At 53.6% G+C, this 21,847-nt stretch overlaps 1 protein-coding gene and 1 long non-coding RNA gene across 18 annotated transcripts in view; one reads left to right on the top strand and one right to left on the bottom strand.

Moving 5' to 3' along the window:
* Window positions 1–420: 420 nt before the first annotated feature.
* The window catches only part of Tnk2 (tyrosine kinase non receptor 2), a 39,230-nt gene continuing 17,803 nt past the window's right edge, over window positions 421–21,847 (bottom strand). For 3 of the 17 annotated variants that reach the window (XM_021184671.2, XM_029470584.1, XM_029470581.1), the window contains exons 2-16: window positions 19,978–20,158; window positions 17,670–17,740; window positions 15,188–15,409; window positions 14,099–14,251; window positions 13,414–13,691; window positions 12,734–12,860; window positions 12,231–12,377; window positions 12,039–12,133; window positions 7,930–8,124; window positions 5,853–5,944; window positions 5,113–5,157; window positions 3,050–4,398; window positions 2,862–2,957; window positions 2,579–2,706; window positions 421–1,222 (exon numbers count right to left, since the gene is read on the bottom strand). In XM_021184671.2, the coding sequence (XP_021040330.1) occupies window positions 1,216–1,222; window positions 2,579–2,706; window positions 2,862–2,957; window positions 3,050–4,398; window positions 5,113–5,157; window positions 5,853–5,944; window positions 7,930–8,124; window positions 12,039–12,133; window positions 12,231–12,377; window positions 12,734–12,860; window positions 13,414–13,691; window positions 14,099–14,251; window positions 15,188–15,409; window positions 17,670–17,740; window positions 19,978–20,140 (3,168 nt within the window). In that variant the 5' untranslated portion in view covers window positions 20,141–20,158 and the 3' untranslated portion in view covers window positions 421–1,215. Of the gene's footprint in view, window positions 1,223–2,574; window positions 2,707–2,861; window positions 2,958–3,049; window positions 4,399–5,112; window positions 5,158–5,852; window positions 5,945–7,929; window positions 8,125–10,387; window positions 10,515–12,038; window positions 12,134–12,230; window positions 12,378–12,733; window positions 12,861–13,413; window positions 13,692–14,098; window positions 14,252–15,187; window positions 15,410–17,669; window positions 17,741–19,977; window positions 20,159–21,847 lie in introns of those variants that run through there. The other 14 variants (XM_029470590.1, XM_029470589.1, XM_029470594.1 and 11 more) reach the window with 12 other exon arrangements.
* Window positions 15,433–18,421, top strand: LOC110311393. Its single transcript, XR_002379953.1, has 3 exons — window positions 15,433–15,674; window positions 16,928–17,984; window positions 18,336–18,421. It is a non-coding gene; the product is annotated as an uncharacterized LOC110311393 (long non-coding RNA).

Genomic DNA, 21,847 nt, shown 5'->3' with positions numbered 1-21,847 from the left:
AACCGATGATAAGGGCGAGAGGATGAGGGAAGTGGGCAGCTGAGGTGGACGCCCTGCTGTGTACTCTCTGTACCTTCTGAATTCAGAATCACGTAAATACATTATTTAGAGAAACAAAATACAAATGGCTGTACCTACTGAAGCCCTGGGTGACGTCTGCTTCTGGTCCGGCTCCAACTGACTGAGCTACTACTAGACTGTCTCCTGAAATGTGTCCTGCACTACAAAAGCCCGCAGAGACTGTGACAGTTCCAGACCACGAAGCAAGTCAGGACAGCTCTGTAAAGGTACAGGCATAGGATATTTTTGGTCTGCACTTCTTTCCTCTGCCTATAGGTGGTGATAAACAGCTTTCTCTGGACAGCAGCACTCTGTTGAGATTGGAGGGCACAATCCAAGAAACAGGTGGGCACGCGAGAGTAACATAAAATAGAAACAAGCTTTATTTCTCTGGAAGAAGCAGATATCCATAGCTGGGGCCACGACTTTGGCAACAGAGGCTGATGGGAACACATCAGATAGCAACAGGGGAGGAACAGGTCAAACAGGAAAGTACTGGTGCCACTGGGGTCTCCTTCCACATCCGGGGCCTTGGGCCCTGGTCCCTGCCAGAGAAGATCCTGGCACCTTTTCTGTTTCTGAGCCACTTCAGGCTGTTTATAGGTACAAGATCCTAAGACCAGCCAAGCCCACAAGTTCACAGTGAAGCTACAGGTCACATTCTGTCTAACACTCCTACAGGGGTTCCCTGGAAAGGGGCCTAGCCCTGAGGAGGGCCTGTTGGGTGCTGGCTCACCCTTCTGTGTGGCCAACACATCCTTCTTGTCCATGTCAAGCCTGGCTTCCTGTCAGTCTAATCCCCCAGGAGAAAGCCTGGGGCACACTCTAGCCACCTGCCCAGCCTTGATCTGGAGCCAGAGGCAGGTCACACAGAGCCTGCCAGGCAGCTTCCTGTCTTGCCTTCACAAGGCTAGGAACGTCCCACCTCTTGGGGCACTGAGGGCTGAACCAAGGTGTGCAGAACAGCGCTGGGTGGGTGAGCGAGGTGGGCAAGGTGAGGCTCCCAGCCTCCTGCTGCCTGGGTCTCACTGTCCCCTGGGAGCCGCAGGCAGTTGTGGGTCCTCCGGGCCTGAGGCAGGGCAGCTCCCCCACCCTTGTCCCACAGACAGGTTCAAGAGGTTCGTTTAGGGCAGACCGCTGCTCTCCAGTCAACCATCAGCGTCTGAAAGACAGGAAATAACCCAAAAGCTCATCCATCAACAAGAGAACGGGAGCTAGTTAAACAGCTACTGGGAAATCCAAGGTCACCAGAGGGAGTTACTGCCTTTAGGCATCACACAAAGTATTAAAAAAACAGTTTTAGGCGGTAATTCCAGAACTTACTCCAAAGCATCTTTTTTGATAAACTATGACTTAATAGTACTATTGTGTGCTGGAGTATCTAAGGCCAGAAGTTTCTCAGGATATAAATTAGGGACAACCACCAGCAGAGGGCACTACAGCTTAGGAAAGGGTATCGCTGCTTGCTGAGGGTCACACTATGTTTGTTTGCTTCTGACTAGTGAGTGCCCAAGCTTGCAGCACAGGCTGGCAGACAGACAGACAGACAGACACACACACACACACACACACACACACACACACACACACACACACACACACAAACCCCAGGGCCACGCTTGCTTCCTGAGAGGATCCTGACCTCAACCCTGCCTGCCTCACCACTTCTGGGTTTGATAAATGTTTCAATTAATATTAATCTGTATGCTTTATTTTGTAAGTGTGCACATACATAAACTTTCAGTAAAAATGTAATAAGATTTTCTTTGGATGTTTCTTCTTTTTTTTTTTTTTTGGTTTTTTCGAGACAGGGTTTCTCTGTATAGTTCTGGCTGTCCTGGAACTCACTTTGTAGACCAGGCTGGCATCGAACTTAGAAATCCGCCTGCCTCTGCCTCCCGAGTGCTGGGATTAAAGGCGTGCGCCACCACACCTGGCTCAGAGGAAACTTTCTTGAGACCAGGTCTGTTGTTTTTCTGCTACTGTATGCCAGGCTAGCTGCCCTTAAACCTGTCTCCCGTCTCTCCTGTAAGAGCAGTGGGATTACAAAGGCTCAAGCTATGCATCCAGCTTTTACACGGGCAGTGGGGATTCAAAATCAGGCTCTCCTGCTTGTATCCCATTGGCTGAGCCACCATTCTTCTCCCCAGCACCAACTGTCACTTTAAATGTAATAGAGGTTAAAAAAAATCCGTCTATGTATGTGTGTATATAGGCTTAGGAAATTAGGACTAAAATGCTGCTCTGTGAAGCACCTGGGCAGCTGGAGAGGAGCCAGGGATGCCAGCCTCCTTCGCCTAAGGGCTCCGGTTGCCTCTTTCATTCATCAACTCAGGAGAAAAACCAAGTGTCTATAGAAGGGTTCTTTCCCAGACAAACCAACCGCCTGCCTCTGGGGCCCTGTACCTGCCCTCTCTCCTACCAGCTGGGGACTCCCTGGGGACATGTGGCCTTTCAGAGGTAAGTAGGCTTTTCCCATAGTAGTAGCAGCCTTCCTGGGAGACAGAGTCTCACTCACTTGTGGTGAGCAGGGCCACAGGAACCCAGAAGGTGACAGCCGGCTTGCTCTAGGTTCCAGTCGAACATCTCTAGGACTTTGTGGCACTCCACCCGAGGCCGAAGACCCAGCCCAAAGAGCTGCTCCACCTGAGGGGCAGAGGTGATGTTGCCATGAGACACACTGGCGCTAAGGGTACCAGAATAGAATGGGGCACAGGACTCAGAGCCAGAGGGTAGGGTCAGGTAGAGCAGAACCAGCTTTGAGGGCCCCTAATGCCAGGACAGGCAGGAAGTGATGGTACCTTCAGATACTGGGCAGCCCTCTGAACACTCCAGCTGTGGCTCTGCAGGGCAGCCTGGCACTCCTCTGTGGTCACCCCATGCACCATGGCCTGCAGCTGGGCACACCCACCCATCAGCACCACTTGAGCCCATTCCTCTGGGTCCCTCAGACCCCTGCCCTGCACCCTGAAGAGGGCCTGGCACTCACCATTTGGACCTTGTCTGCTGGCCGAGCAGCCTCTTGCCCGTCCCCTGGACAGCCCCTCTGTGGCAGCCGAGCAGTGGCCCTCAGGGATGGCGGCCGTGCCCCTGGGTTGCTGTTATTGGTGGAGAAGTTGGCCTTTGGGTCTGGGGCAGCCTGAGGCATAGGTCTGACGGTGGCAGTGGGGGCAGCAGGGGCTGGAGTACTAGGCGGGGGCAACAGCGGGGGCACGGGCAGGGCGGCCGGCTCTTCTGGGCTCTGGGCCTCCCGCAGGAAGCGCTGATAGCGTTCCAGGTAAGGAGGGCGCTCAGGCAGCAGATAGTAGTGAGTGCTGCTGACCTTCCTGCCATCGCGGACAATGGGCAGGATGCAGGGGCCCGCCCGTGGGCCAGGAGCCTGGATCACTTGTGGAGTGGCATACTTAGGGTCTGAGGCAAAGCTCTGGGTGGTGGGCATGGCCTTTCCAGGTGAGCTAGAGAGCCGATGCAGTAGTGGAGAGCTGCCAGGTGGCACTAGGGGGCTTGGGGTCCTTGAACCTTGAGGAGACAGGGGTTCCCGGGGAGGCACCCGGGGGGGCGAGGCAGGTCCAGGCCACCGGCTTGTCTCTTCCTCACCTGAGGGAGCTGGAGATAGCTCCACACGTGGACGCGTGGGCCGAGGGGGAATAGGTACCCGGGGTGGCACCTGGGGCTTGTCATCACCTCCTGGGGTCGGGGAGGGGGTCAGCTGGCCAGTGGGGACCTGTAGCTGCCGCATACACTCCTGCTGCAGTGCCTGGAAAATCTCTGCAGTCTGCACTGAGCTGGGCGGCTTGCCTCCGCCCTGGGCTGGAAGGAACAGGTTATCCTCCAGGGCAGGGGGCATCTGCGCCTGCTCAGGTACAAAGGCGTAATTGGTCTCGCCTTGGCTAGGCCCAGCAGGGAGGCCTGCACCCACTAGCGTGCTGTTGATGGAGCCGACCTCAAAGTCATCCTCATCCTGGGCCACGTCATCATAGGCAGGGGGCGGGGGCAGCGGACGCGCGTCCCAGTCTACCACAGGTGTGGGGTGTAAAGGGCGTGGCAGTGCCCGTGTGGGGCTCTGTGGTGGTGTCTTGTCCAGCAAGGAGCAGGCATCCATGGCCAACTGTGCCAAGGAGGGTGCACAGGGCCGTGGGGTTGGGACCACAGGTTCCTCACCAAAGTCGATGAGTGTGAGCTCACCCCCACTGCTGCGGCCTGCCTTGGTGCCTGGCACTCGGGCTGAGGGCTTTGCCAGCCACAGCCCTCGAGGCAGGGCTGGCTTCCTCAGGCCAAGCCTCTTGAAGTCGCTGGACAGGGGGTCTGGGTCCTCACTCACGGGGTCGTATGTTGGCTCTGTGATAAAAAGGGGGACCCCAACAGGGAGATGGTGTCAGATATGAATGGGGAACAGGGGAGGTAAAAGTGTGGAGAAAGAAAGCCAAGTGTCTCCCCAACTACTGTCACCTTCCCTAGCCAAGTGTCCCCCCCTAACCGTGCTGTGCAAGGCCCCTCCAGGTAGCCCTTGCTGCCCAGAGCACACCTGACCTTACTCAAACAGGACAGAACCTTCTCTGTAGAACTTCAAGCCTCAGTGTGGGCTGGAAAGATCCGCAGTTCTGCCTAAGCTAGAGCCGGCAACACGCCATTTATACCCGTCTCTGAGTTCGTTCCTAACACAAGAGTCCTGCTCTTTGCCCCGGTGAGTAATCTCTCTCTCCCCACCGGTACTGTAGCACACCATTACAGCAGAAACGGGCCAACGGGAGCCTCCCTCACAGGACTGAGCTCCTGACGGCTACCACAGCTACCACCACATCCCAAACCTCACCCTCTGCCTCTGCAGTGTGAGGCTGGCCAAGGGACAGCAGAGAGGGAGGAAGTCAGGCTTTGAGGGCAAAGATGAGGGAGGAAGGCATGCTGGGCCAGTCCAGCAGCTAGAGCTCACAGCACACACCCGCTTCCCCTTCCACACAGCCTCCCGCCAGGGCTCTGTACCTTCCAGGAGAGGAGAGAGAAGAGAGAGGGGGCGGGGGCGGGGGCCAAGGCATCCTGAACAGCCCCACTTACTCTGAGTGAAGATGGCAGGCTGAGGTGGGCGAGGTGGAGGCTCCCCTGTAAGAAAGGCCATGCGGACAGGGGAGGCAGAAAAGACGGATAGCCAAGCAAGGCAGGGGTGAGGTGGGGAGATCAGGGCCAGACAGAGGGAAGGGTTTAGATAGAGAAAGGGAGGGAGGGAGGGAGGTAAAAAGTGAGAGATGGAGTGAGCAGGAGATCAAAAGAAAAGGAGAGGGGAAGAGAGAGACAGAGATGGAGAGAAAGAGGGAGAGAGAGAGAAAGGGAGGGAGAGGGAGAGAGAGATGAACAGGAGTGAGAAAATGCACGACCCAACGGAAGATGGGAGGAATGGGGAGGCGGACGGAACAACTGTGTTCCAGAATGACAGGCACGGGATCTGGGAGGGGGTGGGGCTCCCAGCTGAGATGGAACCCGAAGAGGGGTACTTGTTGGCTTGGGAGAGAAGAGCGTGACTGGGGGCAGTAAGGAAAGCCAGGATCTGAAGAGCCTGGTGAGGAGGGAGGGAGGAAGAGGAAGCTGGGGCTGCAGAGGCAGGGCAGGGCAGGGCCAGCCCAAGGATCCCCTCCTCGGCGGCGGCGGATACAGCTGCCTCTCTGCTCGCGCCCCACGCCCAGCCGGAGCCAGGGATCCAGCTGTCCCACCTGCTGCCCTGACCCGACTGTCCCCAGAGTACAACAGCAGGCTCAGGGTGGCCAGTGAACGGGGAACACCTAGGAAGGAAGAGCTCTTACTTTTCACCCGTCCTAGGTGCTGGGTGGGTCGGGAGGTGCTCAGTTCCACACTCAGCAGGTCAGGAGGGTCCATGGGATTTCCCAGGTACAGTCTGTTGGGGAGAACCAGGTCAGGAGGTGAAGCAGAGAGGAAGGCCACCCCAACAGACACACACACACACACACCCTTCCTGATTGTTCAGGGGATAATATAAAGACTAAGACATATCTCAGAGGAGGCTGAGTGGCAGACTGAGTCACAAGGCTCCCAGAGTCCTGGGTCTATCTATCTAGAGTAGATCCTAATCCCTACAGCAGAATGTGCCTATCAAAGAGAAAGCGCCTGGGAAGCCTTTGCCTCAGAGGGCTCCAGTACCTTACAAGGACAAAGCTGGTCCCGGATGGATAACTGACAACCCATGCCAGGTGTCTACCTGCTGGCACACTCTTCTACAGACCCTCCGGGAGACTGGACATCTGCTGTTAGCCCCTAGGAGGGTGGGCAGGAGGCAGCTTCCTGCTGAGCTGGGCAGTGAGCTCCTACCTCACCCCAGCTCCTGTGCTATCTGGGATCTGGGGCTTAGTCACCAAGGCTGATTAAAGCTTGGAAGAATGAGGCTGGGCCGGCTCAGGCACAGCAAAAGTGGGAGAGAGGGTGCAGGCCTCTAGCTGTAAGGGCCCCCCTCTCCTCCTCTCCCCCTTACCTGGTTCCTGTGAGGCAGGGGCCTGATGTTCTAGGATATGGGACAAGGGAAAACAAAGGCCTGTTTTACCATATTCTCAGGAGGAGGCAGCTGGAGAAAGGGCCACTGAGCATGGAGGACTAGCAGGAGAGCTGACAGAGGCTAACTAGGATGGACAGAGTACCAGGAAGAGCCTGACTCTGTATTGTCCCCAGATGACTCTCAGTGATCTCCCTCTTTACCAAAAGGAGACCAGGAATCCCTCCAGGCCTGCTCCCAGTTCTGGGAAGTAAGCTCACTCCTGCCTGGACCTGTATACACAACATGAGAGCTGACCTCATAGGTTCAGGGCCCTAAACTCTGGAAACCCCTGAAGGAGATGCAGGTATCAAGTGTCTTCCTGTGTGCCAAAAGGGGGAGCCTCCTCTGTTGGGGTGACATGGGCCATTTTAACAAGTCAGAATGAGTTCATTTTCGGGGTTTCCTCGCCTGCCCCATAGATGTGCAGAGCTATACTGGGGAGAATATGATGACGAGCAAGGGCCCAGCAAGGACCGCCCTGGCCTCCCCACCCCAGCGCATCCTCAGGACTCAGCCAGTTTGGGCCTCTCTGGCACCTACACCTTGTCCCAACCCGTCTCCATTCCCCACTCCTGTCTAGGAGGCGAGCTTCTGGAACAAAGCAGCTGAGACAAGACTCCTGCAGAGCCTTAGCAGCCAGGCAGAGAGTGAGACAGCCAGTTCTCTGCTTGCCCATGACACCTGCACATCTCCCCTGAGGTGAAAGCCGCCGCACACTGTGAGGGAGGCGGTCACAATGAAAAGAGTAGAAGACACGCCACACCAAAGGAAGGATCCTGAGGACAAATGAGAAGCCCAGGGGTGGGAAAAGTTCCCATCTGTGTCTGTTACTGGCACCCTGTCATGAGAGAAAGGCAGCTAACGACAGGAAGAACTGTGTGAAGCGCAGGGCTGGAGGACCAGTGTCAGCAATAGGCTTGGGTCAGGAGACCAGAGCGTGTGTAAGCTTCAAGATGTGGTATGGGAACACCTGACTGCAGGTGTCCACAGCCAAGAGGCAAAGTCTGTCTCACTGACCACCAGATTCCCACTCTAGGAAAAGCTGGGATCCAGAGTTTCCACGATGAACCCCACTTGGTGGAAAAGCTAACAAGATAAGGCTTTAACTGTTCCTGGCACTCTGACTTGGGAAATGACTTGGGGATGGCCTCTGGCAGCTCCTGGGGCTGCCTGCTTTGAGAGCACTTTAATTCAGAGCATACGTCCGGCCTTTACCCATCAGTAACAGGCAGCCCAACCTCTGGAGCCTCCGTGCGAGATCTTGTGTGCGGTGTGGTAAGCGGCTACGAGTCCCAGGAGCCCAGGACTAGGTCGTCGGCTCTCTAGATACTCACTCATCGATCCTGTCAGGGAACCCCCAGCAGTGGCGGGGGTCACTGTCACCATGCCCTGTGTGAATGAAGCTATTCTGTAGAGGCTGGCTGATGTCCTGGGCTGACAGGCCAGCCACGGAGGTCACGACATTTCGAGGGAAGGGTCCTACACACAGCGTCCGTGTATTCTGCCCACGCCACCAGTAGTTCTCAGCCCTGTGTGACAGAGATAGTGTGGTAAATACTGGGTATACGGGGTGAAAGTGACCCCAGACAAAGGGACCCTTCTCATACCAAGGTCCCCCGGCTCATGGAACCTAACTACCTTGGCAGGCGAAGCACTGGAGATAAGAGCTCAAGACAAGTCTAGCCACCAGGCCATTCTCCCCAACAGCAACACCATAACCTGCCACTCCCTGAAGAGGGCCTGGCTATTTGCTCAGCCTTAGCCTAAGCTCCTCTGGGTAGGTCGGTAGCTTTCCCTACAGTCTACAAATAAGGAAACGGGACATGACGGGTACATTTACCAGAATGATTGGTCACAGCAGACCCAGTACTCAGACCAATTTAAGCCTGTAAAACCAGCATGGTCCACAATGCACCTATTCCCTTCCTCCAGCCAATGCCTGGCCCTGGTCTCCTTAGGGCCACTAGATTCACTCCTTGGCAGGGTTCTAGGAATTTTAAGTGATACAAGTAGCCAAAGGGATCCCGTGAGTTTAGGACCATGCCTTCCAGTTACTGCTCGGGCCTCGAATGAACATGTTCAACATACAGAACACATGGAAACCCGGGCCTTTTCTTCCTGGGACTTTGCACCACATGAGGGCAGAGCTGTGGGGACCCAGGCCTGCCATCCTCCCCATCTTCTCATGATAGGGCCTATTCTTGCCTTACAATAAGGGGTCCAGAAGGGAAAGTCAGAATTCCTGATATGGTGAACCATGAAGATCTCAGTCCACACTGCAGACAAACCATGAACAAACCTGGACCTGACCCAGTGTGAGCCCGAGCTGAGGCCCACACAGCAAGTGAGCAAGTGGGAAAGAATACAGCCTTCTCTGGATACTCCACATGCCCCGAAGCTGACTGTGGAGGCCCCTGCATCTGCTGCTCGGACATGATGACGTGGGCAGATGCTGGGCTAAGGCACCAGCTGAAGTAACCATGCTGCAGGGTACAAGCACAGCACCACTGCCTGTCTCCTCCTCACCTTCACATCACCTGTCTGTCCCAGAGCCAGAGGGCCTCCCAGGAAACATGGCCACAGCAGAGGAGCTGGGGAGGGGCTGGGGACTGCCACAGCTGCCTTCTGGTCACTAAGGCTGCCTGCTGGTCCACCACAAACACAGCCACCCTGTCATTACTCCCTGCCTTTAGGGTAGGAAGGGCCGGGAAGGAAGGAAGGAAGGAGAAAGGACAACACCCTGAGAAAGAAAAGTCCTCTCTGAAAATAGCAGATCCATTCTAAGGAGAGAAAGGGACCACAGCCCACAAACAGGGCGGCCGGTGAGACACACAGAGCAGCACGCCTGCCCCACACCCTGGTTTCTCCTAACACCCGCAGCTCCTCCACAAGGCAGCCCCACACTTCCCGGGGCGCTAGACCAGACTCGACTCGGCCCACCTCTGAGGTGCAGCCGAGGTAAAGATGTTACCCGAACATTCTGTTCAGCGCATACAGCCCTACCTTGTCCCTTTGAGGGCACAGACTCAATGCCTTCCACCCCTCCTACCACAGGAAGTGGAGGCTGCAGGCCAGGCCAGGCCAAGAACCTGCCAATAGATTTCAAAACCTCTGCCTCTTCGCAATACCACTCTGAGAAATCACACAAAGGGGTTGGTAGCCACCTTGCGCTCCCCATGAGACCCTCAGGAGAGGCTAGCCATCCCTTTATCTTCAAGGCTGTTTTCACTGTTTAGTAGTGTTTGTTTTTGTGGACTGGGTCTCTCTATGTGATCCTATCTGTCCTGGAATTCATTTTGTATATCAGGCTGGCTTCAAACTCATAGAAATCCTCCTGTTTCTGCCTCCCCAGTGCTGGAATTAAAGGCATGTGCCACCATGCTCTTGGCATACCTCTCGGTCTAGACAGAGCCCCCTAGACCCAGTTCATGGAAAACCTCAGTGTCCTCTATCTGCCCCAAACCCTGAGACTGAGCTTACAGACGAAGCTTACAGAGTCTAAGCCTACAGAGTCATAGCGTTGGGACCAGGAAACACACCAAAAACAGTTTCAGAAAAGAGAAATACAAAGCAATGAGACAAGAGATACGGAAGTCAGGAGCCAGAGGAAGAGAGAGTCAGACAGACAGACCTAATCCAACAAGACATTCAACGCCCATGCACCTGGAGACATGGAGACGAGGCAGGCAAACCAACAGCAATCCGGGGATGAGAGGGGAGAATGCTCAGGAACCAGAGGCACATGGGCCCACTCCTAAGAGCTCAGAGGCTGCTGGGGCTCATGTCTCTCACCTCCCACCTCCTGAGCAGTTCTAGGGACCGAGTAAGAGCTGGCACCTCAGAAGAAGGCAGTCCAGAAGTTGACCCATCCGCTGTGGCAGTATTAGCAGCTGAAGCCAGCAGGAGCCTGGGGCGGAAGGGCAGGACAGGGTGCACCCAGGACAACCTCCCAGAAAAGCCACTCCCCTGGCCCCTCCTACAGCTGGCTGTGCTCTCAGTGACCCAGGGCACCACTTCTAGAGACACACAGGAAGCTCCTGAGTTGCCCCGAGGGAACATAGGCTCCAAACGGAGCAGGAAATGGGACTGGTAGAGACTTGGGGCCAGAGGAGCACAGGACAGAGGTGGAATTGGGCCTTTCTGGCTCCAGTATATAGGGATGGCCACAGGCCAACTTCTGGCTTTAAGTAGTCTTTGCTAGGTACCTCCAAGGAGGGCTCCCACCCAGCCCCATTCTTCTATCTTAGGCTGTTCCCAGAGTACTATGTCCTGCACCCCTCCCTTCCCCTCAGGTCCAGACCCACATGTGGCTCCTTCCTGCTTCTATGTCTTACCTAACAATTCTCTCCTTTCTCCTATCTCCACCAACTCCCATTCTCTGTAACCTGCTGGAACATCACTCTTGTTTCAAGAATGGAACATGAGCCCAATATGAGAGTGAGCCCTGGCCTGCGGCAAGGAACAGGAGCCACAGTGGGTTCCAGTAAATCCAAGACAACCAGAGCCCGTTCCACTGACTCAGGCTGAGACTCACCCCATTCACTAACCCAGTAAGGCACAGATACACTGAAGGCCCCTACAGGCATCCTGACCCAGTTCTGAGTCAGGAGGGGAGTACAGGGAATCCCCTTCTGCTTCACTTTCTTCCTGGTCCTCCACACTCACCCAGTGCCAAAGCCCAGGCCCCAGACAGTTTCCTCAGACACTCTAGGGATTGGATGACTGGAGGAAGGGCCAGCAGAGGGTGGGGTGCTCAGCCTAGAAACATGGGGGTGCAGGTAGGAAGCTGGTTCAAGGGAGGCTGCCGGGAATCGAGAGTTTCAGTAGTCAGACACACAGCAGTCCTTACCAGGAAGGGCTGGGAGAAGGGTGGGGCAGGAGGGCAGAGCGGTGGATGGAGGGGGCCCATGACTAGGACACCCCGGGAGGCTCACAGGAGGGATGGGAAGTTGCGAAAGGATGAGGCAGAGCAGGGCAAGGGGACCTGGGGTCTGAAAGGCACCAAGAGAAATGGTCAGACTCCTATGTGTGGGCACGGCCACTCACACTTACAACCCCAGTACCTGAGAGATGAAGAGTTTAAGGCCAGCTTCCTTAAGAAGCTTCTCTCAAGAAACTGGGGTGGGGGTGTTGGGGGACACCGGAGGAGGAGAACGAGAAACACCCAGCAATTCTAGTCTGGCCTCCAATTCTGAGGCCAAGCTGGGCCGCAGCCTAATCTTTAGCACAAGGGCTTTTGGTCCCTAATACACACACAGCCAGGGCTGGGCTCCAGTGGGAAAGGGCAGTGGGGCTGAGGTTAGGCAGGGAAAACCCCACTGAAGCAGCTCTCAGCAGTGTGGGGCCTGTCACCTCTGACACTGCCCACTCCTGCCTGCCTGCTGCCATGGGAGCCTCTCCATCTGTGCCCTCTACGAAGTCCCAGTGCAGCCCACAGCCCTACCTTCCCTCGATGACAGTGATGACATCATTCATCTGGATGTGCAGTTTATCTGGCTCCTCAAAGTCCTGAAGGGCCCGCATGTCAGTGGGCTGAGCCTGGGGGCAGAAACAGGTCACTGCTCAGTCCAGGACAAAGCCTCAGACCGCCCCACCTGCTTGCGCTCCCCTGAGACTGAGCAGATCTGCCCCTCACCTCCAGCAGGAAGTCCCGAAGAGCCACAAATGTGGGTCTGTCCTCTGGCTTGTGGGCCCAGCACTGGACCATGACATTGTAGATGTCTTGAGGGCAGTCCTCCGGCCGGGGCAGGCGCTCCCCTTCCTTGTCGATCTTATGCAGGATCTGCCAGCCAGAGTGGGACAGGGGTTAGAGGCAGCAGAGCACCTGCCTCTTCGCTTCCTGTTTTCCCTCTGACCTGTCCTACAGCTGAAGATACCATCTGACATGGTCACCCACCATGGGAAAGCTCTGTCCCCAGAGCCTGAGACCTGCCCAGGACTCATGTCTCATCCCTGTCCTGGGACATTCTGGGCTACCCCTTCTCTTTTGTTAAGCTCTCAGAGATCCCACACCAATATCGGGTGTGCAAGAAATGGGAGTCTACAAGAAAAGAACAAGTTGCAACTGTTCAGGTTGGGGACCAGGGACGGATCACTCCCACCTGCCCTATTGGAACCATACCCCTTACCCTGCCTCACCTGGCTGCCATTGAGGCCAATCCAGGGCTCCTGGCCATAGGTGAACATCTCCCACAGTGTGACCCCAAACATCCAGGTGTCACTGGCATGGGAGAAAGTCCGTGTCTTCAGGCTCTCAGGGGCACACCTGGCAAAAAAAAAAAAAAAAAAAAAAACAAGGGTCAAAGGAATGGCTTCTTTGGGACCTCTCCTTGCTACCCCTTTAGCTGCCTCTGGCACTAGGAGACTCCACAACCTCAGCAAAGGATCTGCCCAGCAAGGACCCAAGGCAGGCTAAGCACCAACGTGGAGGTCACTAGTTAGTCACTGCCTACGAGATACGGTGCAATCTATTCCCGCCTGCCGCCAGCTCTACACAGATAAGCCTACTGACCATCCTGGCCTGGCTACTTGCCATATGTTTTAAACTTAACAGCAAGTCCTCCAGGAAGCCTTTTAATCCCCCACCAAGTACATGCCCTTTAGATTGCTTGTGCCTTCCAGTATTCCTGGAGAATTCCTTGGGTGGATGTGAAAACATGTAAGTCTTTAAGACAGGCACCCAGGTCCAGAAATGAGAAGGACAGGCCGAGGCAGACAGTCCTGTGGTAGGTAACAGAGGCCCCAGGAGTTGGAGGTGTGGATCTGCTGAGACTGGAGTGGAGCTTGGGCCCTACAAGCCAGCAACACTTGCCCCTCACCAGGCAAAGGGCACCTTGCGGTGTTCTTGCATGACATAGTGGTCATCATTCTGGGGCAGAGCTCGCATCAGTCCAAAGTCCCCAATCTTGACCAGGTCCCGGGTAGCCAAAAGCAGGTTTCGAGCAGCCAGATCCCGGTGAATGAAGCGCTTGGACTCCAGGTAGGCCATGCCCTCAGCCACCTGCACAGCGTAGCGACTCAGCGTCCCCAAGAGGAAATGACCTTGGTGTTTACGTAGGCGGTCCAACAAAGATCCCAGAGGTGCCAGCTCTGTCACCTGAGGCCACACAGAAGACAGACAGGATAAATCCGGTAGATCGATGCCACTCTCTCAGAGGCAAAGCTCCCGGTCTCTTTTTGGAGGTCGATCATAGCTGTACTCAATGTTCGTTTCTGACCTGTCCCTTCAGTTATCCCCGAGAATCTAAACCCCAGAATAAAGCATTCCAAAGAGGCCCACGCTACAAACTCCAAAGATAACTCATGTCAAGGGCCAGCCATTCCTATGGGCACATCTTGCCAATGAGCAGTAGAAAATCTAGAGATGACAGCACTAGGCAGTACCTTGGTAAACCCCTTTGCCACATGTGGTGGGAAACTGGAGCAGGTAGGAGGAAGAGTGCTGCGTCTGGGAGCCCAGACTGCAGGTAGCCCTTTGGCCTTCCCTCCCGCCCAGCCACTCACCATCTTCATGGGTAGTGTGAGCACCACACCATACAAGCGAATGAGGTTTCGGTGGTCTAGCGAATGCATGGCATTGACCTCCCGGATGAAGTCGTCCATGGCCTCTGGCTGGCTCAGCACATCAGGCTTCAGGCACTTGACGGCCACACTCACCTGCCCAGTGCAGGATTAGCAGGGTGTTAGACCTTCATGGTTCCCAACACTGAGCTAACTGCACCTTCCAACTCAGAGTAAAGCCCCCTGCATCAGACCTGTTCATCTGAGTGCACAAGCATGCCATCAGTTTATATCCTCCATCCTCTGCACTGCAAGAGGGTGGCAGCTGACTGACCTCTAAAGGTCACTAAATGTGGGCCACTTCTTTCTGGGCAAATTCCCAAATTAGCAGTGACAATAAATTAAGAGATGAGCAATATAAAGACAGAACAATAATATAGTTGAACTATAATGCCATAATCTATGGATGCCCCCCCTTGGAAAAAGGGGTGCTGAGTGGCCAGGGCTTGACAAATCCTGCTGGGTGCTAGCAATAGTAATATAATGTCTGGGAAGTGCATCTGGCCCGTATATATTTACAATAATCTGTATCCCCCACACCCCATACATGTATGTTTGTGTGTGGTTATCCACTAGGGAATTTTAATTAAGAGAGAAAAAAGGCTATGACTTAAATATGTAAATCAAATTTCTATCTTAGTGATGGAGACACAGCTCAGTGGCACAGCACTTACTTCAAAGCTGATCCAAGACCATGAAGGAAGGAAAGGATAAAGGGACAGAAAATATTTTGTCACTGCAGGTTCAAAGCCACCCTGGTCTACCCAAGATGCTGTCTCACAACAAATCCCTGCAGGGGTTAGGGTGGTAGGAGGGGGCGCTGCAGCCCTGCCTCACCTGGGTAGTGGGAGCTACAGGCCTTTGCCTTTCATTTTTCATTGTCCAATCTTTCATAGTAAGCAAACTATTTTTAGACTTGAAAAAAGAAATCACTGTGCTCAGTTAAACCTAAACATGGCTCAAAAGGTGAGTACTTTCACAACTGTCCCTAGTTACTTGTCAGAGGGGAGAAGTGCCCACCCCAGAGCTCACCGTCTTCCCTGCGGGGGCGTCCCATTCGCCCCTGCGCACCACGCCAAAGGAGCCATCCCCCAGCTTCTCCAGCAGGCGTAGGTCTTTCTCCCCAATGAGGCAGGTGAGGCTCTGCAGGGTCCCCTCCCCTGGCAGGCCCCCTGGGGTGGGGGAGGGCTTCCGGAAGGTGCTCTGAGAGTGCTGGGAAGGGAACTCGGCCTCCAACCGCTTTCCACTGAACACCTGTTTGAAAGCAGCCAGGAGCCAGATGGAACCCAGGGCCCCAGAGGCACTCAGTCCCACCCTACTGGTAAGCCTCAGACAGCTCCTGGCTTTGCCAAGCTGCCAGGGGCAGCCTGTTAAAGGCACACACTTCTAGCGTACACCCTAACTGGGAACCCACAGCTGAAGCCTCAGGGTAGGTGTCAAAACCAGATGAAGATGCTGCTTGTGGCTGAAGTTAACCCCAAACGGTCTGTGAAGACAGAGATAGCCCAAAGCCCTCCAGGTACACCCCAAGCCCCAGCCCTGGCAGCCCTGGCCTTCAGCTCCTCCCCATCTGACCCCTCCCTTCCTGAACCTCCTAAACGGCACAGCCCCTTGCCCCTAGCATACAAAGAGAGGGTAGGAGCCCAAGGGGCCCTCCAAACACCTCCCTGTCCATTTTTAGCCCTGGCCCCTTCTCTGGGTTAACCATTTGGCACTGTCTGTCTCTATCCTCCCTGGGGAGTCGGCTGCCCTTCATCCTGCCCAGGGGAGAAGATAATTTTAGTCTGAGGTTGACCCATGAGTATGTGTTATGTGTGTGTATGTAGTGCAAATGAAGCCAGTCTTTGCTGGAGAAGGGCCTGGAAAGACAGCTGGATTTCTGGAGGGGCGCCTAGAGCCAAGGGCTGAGAAGGAAGGAAGACTAGAGGGGGTCTCCAAGGCCTATTTTGGAGAAAGAAGGGCCAAAGGTCAAAAGACAGGAAGAGGAGGACTATGAATGAATTCACCTGGCCATGCAATCTGACTTGGCCCCTCCACTGGGGCATCTAAAACTCTAGCGTCAGGCTACACTCTTCTCGCTGCCCTCAGAGCTGGCCAGCCTTACCTGCCTGTGCTGAGTGATAGGTTCTTTCTCCCCAGCTGGTGAAGTGAGCCAACTCAAGCCACATTAGAGTGGTCATGGGGAAGGTGGGGGTACAGGCGGAAAAGAGAAAGAAAGAGAAGTTGTGCACAGAGAGAAGAAAGGGGTGGGAGGAAGAGAAGGAGATAGACAGACAGACAGAAAGAGACAGAGAGAGATGGAAATGTCTGGGTTACTAGGGAAGAGCCTCTGGGAGAAGGGCAGCCCCTGGGCTGGAAAGTTCTGAGTTGGGGGTGGGGGGTGGGGCGGGCAGGGTATGCCAGGTAGGGACTGAGGGATGCTGGGAGACCCTGGAGGCCAGGTCTGCTTTGGTATGTAAAATATGCCCCTCAGCCCCTTGTCCCAAAATCAAACACTAAGGGCAGCTCAAATCTGAGGACCTGTTTGGACTTTGTCCCCTCCTCCCAGTATTTTCCTAATATTTGCCAATAACTTCAATTTACAAGATCTACCTTCGCCACTGCAGCCACGAGGCCCTTTGCACAGTCCTGCATGGTAAGCTGGGTAATGGAGCCAATGCTGGTTTACCGAAGACATGACAATTTTAGAGAGGACCACTGATCACCCAGAGACCTACTATGAGCTGGGGCAAGATCCAAAATTCCCACACTGCTTTTCTCTATTGTCAATAGGTCGCCACACATTCATCCTCTGCAAAAACCTGGGCAATGGACCAGGACTGTGTCCCCAGAAAAGGCCACAGGCTCTCAAGAGACAACCCCTTTGCCAGACTGCAGCTAGAAAATCTCTACTGCCCAATCCCAGTCCAGCTGTTCTGCCCTGCTCACCCCTCACCCCAGTTCTGAGGCCAGAAGTAGAGAGGGAGGCCCTGGCTGGCTCACTTCCTCTCTCATTGTCTTCCAGACAATGGGCAAAGTTCCACTGAGTCAGATGAGGGACTCACAACACTACAGACCCAACTTAGGGGGTGGGGAGGAGCTGTGGGGAAGGAAGCTGTCAGCAGAGCCAGATGACCACAGGAACCTGAAGAGCCGAGAGCACGGGCAAGTGTTGGGGGGCAGACAGAACAAGGCAAAGATGTCCAGACAGCCCCCCCTACAACTTTCTAGACATTGGCCTGACACTCAAAGGAAGGAACGCTTGTCAACAAGTCCCAGCTCCTGCACCCAGAGAGGCTGTGAAACCCTTACTGCACACAGGCCATTCACGGGTCTGTCTGTGGCGGAGACAGACACTTAGCCAGGCAGCACCACAAGTGTCCTGTCAGATAAGAGCTTGGAGGATGGAAGTCTGTACAAAGTGTGAGGGAATTGGTGAGATTATACCTCTGGGCAGCAGGAGAAGGCTCCTGGGCCTGCCAGCAGCAGGAGGCCCTTGGGTACCCCACCACCCCCTCACACCCTTCTCACACACCTTGCTCATCCATGACTTGCGTTTGCACATGGCCTTCCTCCTCTTCACGGCCTCCCACAGCCGCCTCTGGCCTGCAAGCAAGGAAAGTGAATGAGGTCTGTCAGACAGCTCACACACCCTCCCAAAGAGGCTGCTATCCACCTGACTTCCTCAGTTCCTGGGACACCGCTCAACCCAATGCCACCAACTGAATCAGTTGCCAACTAGGAATTTCATTCACCCAATCTCTACACTCTACCTCTGGCTGGAGGTGCTTACTCATCAAGGCAGAATGAGAAGTGGCCAATCACCTCGCCAACTCTCCAGAGAACTCAGGTAAGGAGATACACACATACATCTGTCTCCATTCTAAGGTTTCCTTCCCTTAAAATATTCTTGCACTACTGACATCAGACACTGTGCTGGCTAGTTTTATGCTAATAAGACACAAGCTAGAATGATCAGAGGAGGAACCTCAGTTGAGAAAATGCCTCCACCGGCTGGGCTGTACACACACCTGCAGGGCATTGTCTTAACTAGTGACTGATGGGGGAGGGCCCAGCTCATTGTCCTCGGTGCCATGCCTGGGCTGGTGGCCCTGGATTCGGTAAGAAACAGGCCGAGCAAAGCATGAGCCAGCGAGTAAGCAGCGCCCTCCATGGCTTCTGCATTCGTCCCTGCCTCTAGGTTCCTGTCCTATTGAGAGCTCCTGTCCTGACTTCCTTCAAGAACAGTGATGTGAAAGTATAAACTAAATAAATCCTTTCCTCAGCTCATGGTGTCATACAGCTGTGGTGTCCCTAACTAGGACAGAAATCAACTATCTGAGCAAAAGTAACATATTTTTTTTTTTTTTTTTTTTTTTTTTTTTTTTTTTTTTTTTTTTTAGCTTGTAAAACATTTGGCTATTTTGAGTTGGACACACTAAAGTTTCTGATTGTGGGTTTTTTGTTTTGTTGTTGTTGTTGTTGTTGTTGTTGTTGTTGAGATAGTCTACTGTAGCCTGGCCTGGCCTGGCAGACTTTGAGCTACTGATCTTTCTGCCTCCACCTCTTGAGATGTTTGTGGTTCGGTGCTGGGAATTCAACCCAGAACCTCACGGATGTTAAATAAACAGTATCTCTTAGCAAGAGAGGTCTAGCCACAACCCATGATAAATTTCTCATTTCTAGATGGTAACTGCTAGTTTTAGTTTAGAAAGAAGGGAAAGATTAAAGTATCAATGTGTTAGCAGACTGAAAGATGTTCTTTAAAAGATTTTTTTTATTTTTATGTATGTGTGTGTGTTCCTTATGTGTGAGGGTGCCCATAGGGACCAGAAGAGGTGTCAGATCTGTGGAGCTACTGGCAGTTACAAGCTACCTGACGTGGGAACGAAACTAGGGTCCTCTATAAGTGAATAGTACACACTTTTAACCACTGAGCCATCCCTCTAGCCCCATCTGAGGGTTTTTTGTCTTCTCTTCTCATGTGGATCTGCTGGCATTAACCCCACTGGTGTTCAGAATGAAACAGAAGAGACACAGGAAATACATCTACAAATATCTGATCAAACACCAAGGGGGAAGGACTAGAGAGCAGAACCGGTAGCACAGGGAGGCTGAGCCAGGAGGAGGCTAAGTCCTTGGTCTGCCAGAGCAATAGAAGGTTCAAGGGTACCCTGGGTAACTTACTGACATCTTTCGGTCTGCTAACACATTGATACTTTAATCTTTCCCTTCTTTCTAAACTAAAACTAGCAGTTACCATCTAGAAATGAGAAATTTATCATGGGTTGTGGCTAGACCTCTCTTGCTAAGAGATACTGTTTATTTAACACCCGTGAGGTGCTGGGTTGAATTCCCAGCACCGAACCACAAAGTGCAGAAAGGAAGGGCCAGAGCTAAAGTAGTGGAGCCCTTGCCTAGCACGTGAAAGGTCCTAGGGTCAATTCCTAGTATCTCTTTAAAAAGGGGTGGAGGCAGGGCGGCCTGGGGTGTGCTCACTGGCAGAGCACCCAGGTGGCACAGGTGAGGCCCTAAATTCAGTACCCAGCACCTTGGGAGAAAGCCAAAAAAGGTATATGCAACTAACTCTGAGTGACCACAAGTGACCACAGCTCTAAGACTCCGTTCTCCTCAACTTCCAACTCACATTTACATCAACTACAAACTGTTCCCTGGGCACCCTGTGAACAGCACTCTCCTCCTGCCTCCCACTCATGTCAGGTCAGGGGCTGGCAAAGCTCTCAGCCACCACCACGGTGAAAAGATTCTTCTTGTGCTGGGCCATGATGAATACAAACAAGGTAAATGATCAGAAGAGAAAGCAAGGCCTGTGAGCTACCTACCAGGCCGGCCCATGCCAATCTTTTCCAGGTCTTCATTTTTGACATATTCAAAATGAGATAGGCGGGTAATGTTGAGGTCATCTCGAAGCCTCAGGAAATACTGTTGTAGCTGCACCTCGGACAGCAGCTCCAACAGCCAGCCTGTTCCCTCCTCCGGCTGCATGCTGCTGCTCCCCAGCCTCTGTAGAAACGAAAGAATAGCTGAGCAGCCAAGGGACGTGAGCAGATGGCAGGCTTGCCCATCTGTGCCCTTGGCTCACCCACATCCTATACCATTCAAAGCACCTTCTTGCTACTTAAAACAGCTGAGCTGGAGCAGCTAAACTGAGCCCAGACCAGGTGACCCTCTCCTGAACACAGTGCACTCTCTCAACACAGATGCAGTAAGAACAGGCACACAGGCACACACCACCCAGGCCCAGCATGAGCCTCCTGCTCCCGCAATTTCCAGTGGTCCTGCCAACACCGTGCCAGGAGCTCAGAGTTTCCCAGGCAGCTCAGTGCAGCACAAAGAGCTACAATGAGAATGATAAACCCTTGGTTCAAACCCTGGCTCTTCAACGACGGACTGTGAGGCAGGCAGCTGGGCTGACGGGTGTAAGCTGTAGCCCTTTATTTGAATGGCTCTCCTAAGGACTGTGCAACTGTCCAGAGAGGGGGTATGTTTGCTCCTGTCATGGTGCATGTGTATGGAGGCGGGGCTAGTGACAGTTAGCAGGTGGACAGAACTGAACATACAAATTCCACACAACTTAGTTCATGCCAGTAAAAACTGTTAGAATGATCAGAATCCAGAGTTTTAGATCCCATTTTACATTTAAACAAGAAAATACTTTTGTAGTTTCAACGGGACTGGATTTTCCTCTAACTGTGTAAACTGTTTACCATGAAACCTGAGGAAAAGTCTACGTTATTTGGAGCATGGCAAAAGTTTGCTATCTGGATGAAAGACGTTAGTGAAGAATGTGCCATTATTATGCTGAAACTCCCTCAGTGGCTCTGCTGAGGTCTGAGCGCCCCTGCTCTTTCCTACTGCAACCAGGATATGCTTCACACGACTTCCCTCCTATCCTCCAATATTATTAGTTAACACCATGTTTATTGACTCTATATATACTTAGTATGTAACATTCTGTGAAGGGCAACAAAAGTAATATATTAATACTTCAAAACTATAGCTATGGGGCTAGAGAGATGGCTCAGAGGTCAAGACCACTCTTCCAGAAGACCCAGATCCAATTCACAGCAGCTACATGGCAGCTCAAAGTCACCTGGGATTCCAGGGGATCTGACTCCCTCGTCTGGCTTCCTCAGGAACTGTACACAGTGTGCAAAGACATACATGCAGGCAACACCCATATACATAAAATAATAAAATAAAATCGAAAAACTACTGCTACTATGCCGGTTCTAACCATTAGCTGTACCGACTCTCTTATCCTCAACAAAACCATCTGTTTGCAAACAGAGAATATCAAGCACCACTGCCCAAAGGTGTGCAGTGAGAAGTCATGGGCCAGGCTCCACCATCCATGCCTTGGCCGCGGAGCAAAGAGAACCCACTGGCTATGTAGCAGGGCTATCAGATGAGGGGCTCCTGACTCCGATGAGGACAAGCAGCCGGCACACTTCCCTCCCTTCCCACCTCCTCAAGCCCTGGGCTCCAGGCTCCCCATTCCCGTGACAGCTCAGAGTCTTATCCTGGACAGGGAGGGCTCAGTGAAACCCAGAGGCCCTTCTTAGCTACTTAGAAAGCATAGCACAGCCCGGTTCCCTTCCCTGACTAACCAGCTAAGAAACCTCTCTGCTCGGCTCCCTCCCCTGCTCCCCAACCCAGAAACAGGGCTGATGGGGGGTGGGGGTATGAAGC

This window comes from Mus caroli, chromosome 16 (assembly GCF_900094665.2).
Source record: "Mus caroli chromosome 16, CAROLI_EIJ_v1.1, whole genome shotgun sequence".
Lineage (NCBI taxonomy): Eukaryota > Metazoa > Chordata > Mammalia > Rodentia > Muridae > Mus > Mus caroli.
This window is presented reverse-complemented; position numbering and strand designations above follow the sequence as displayed.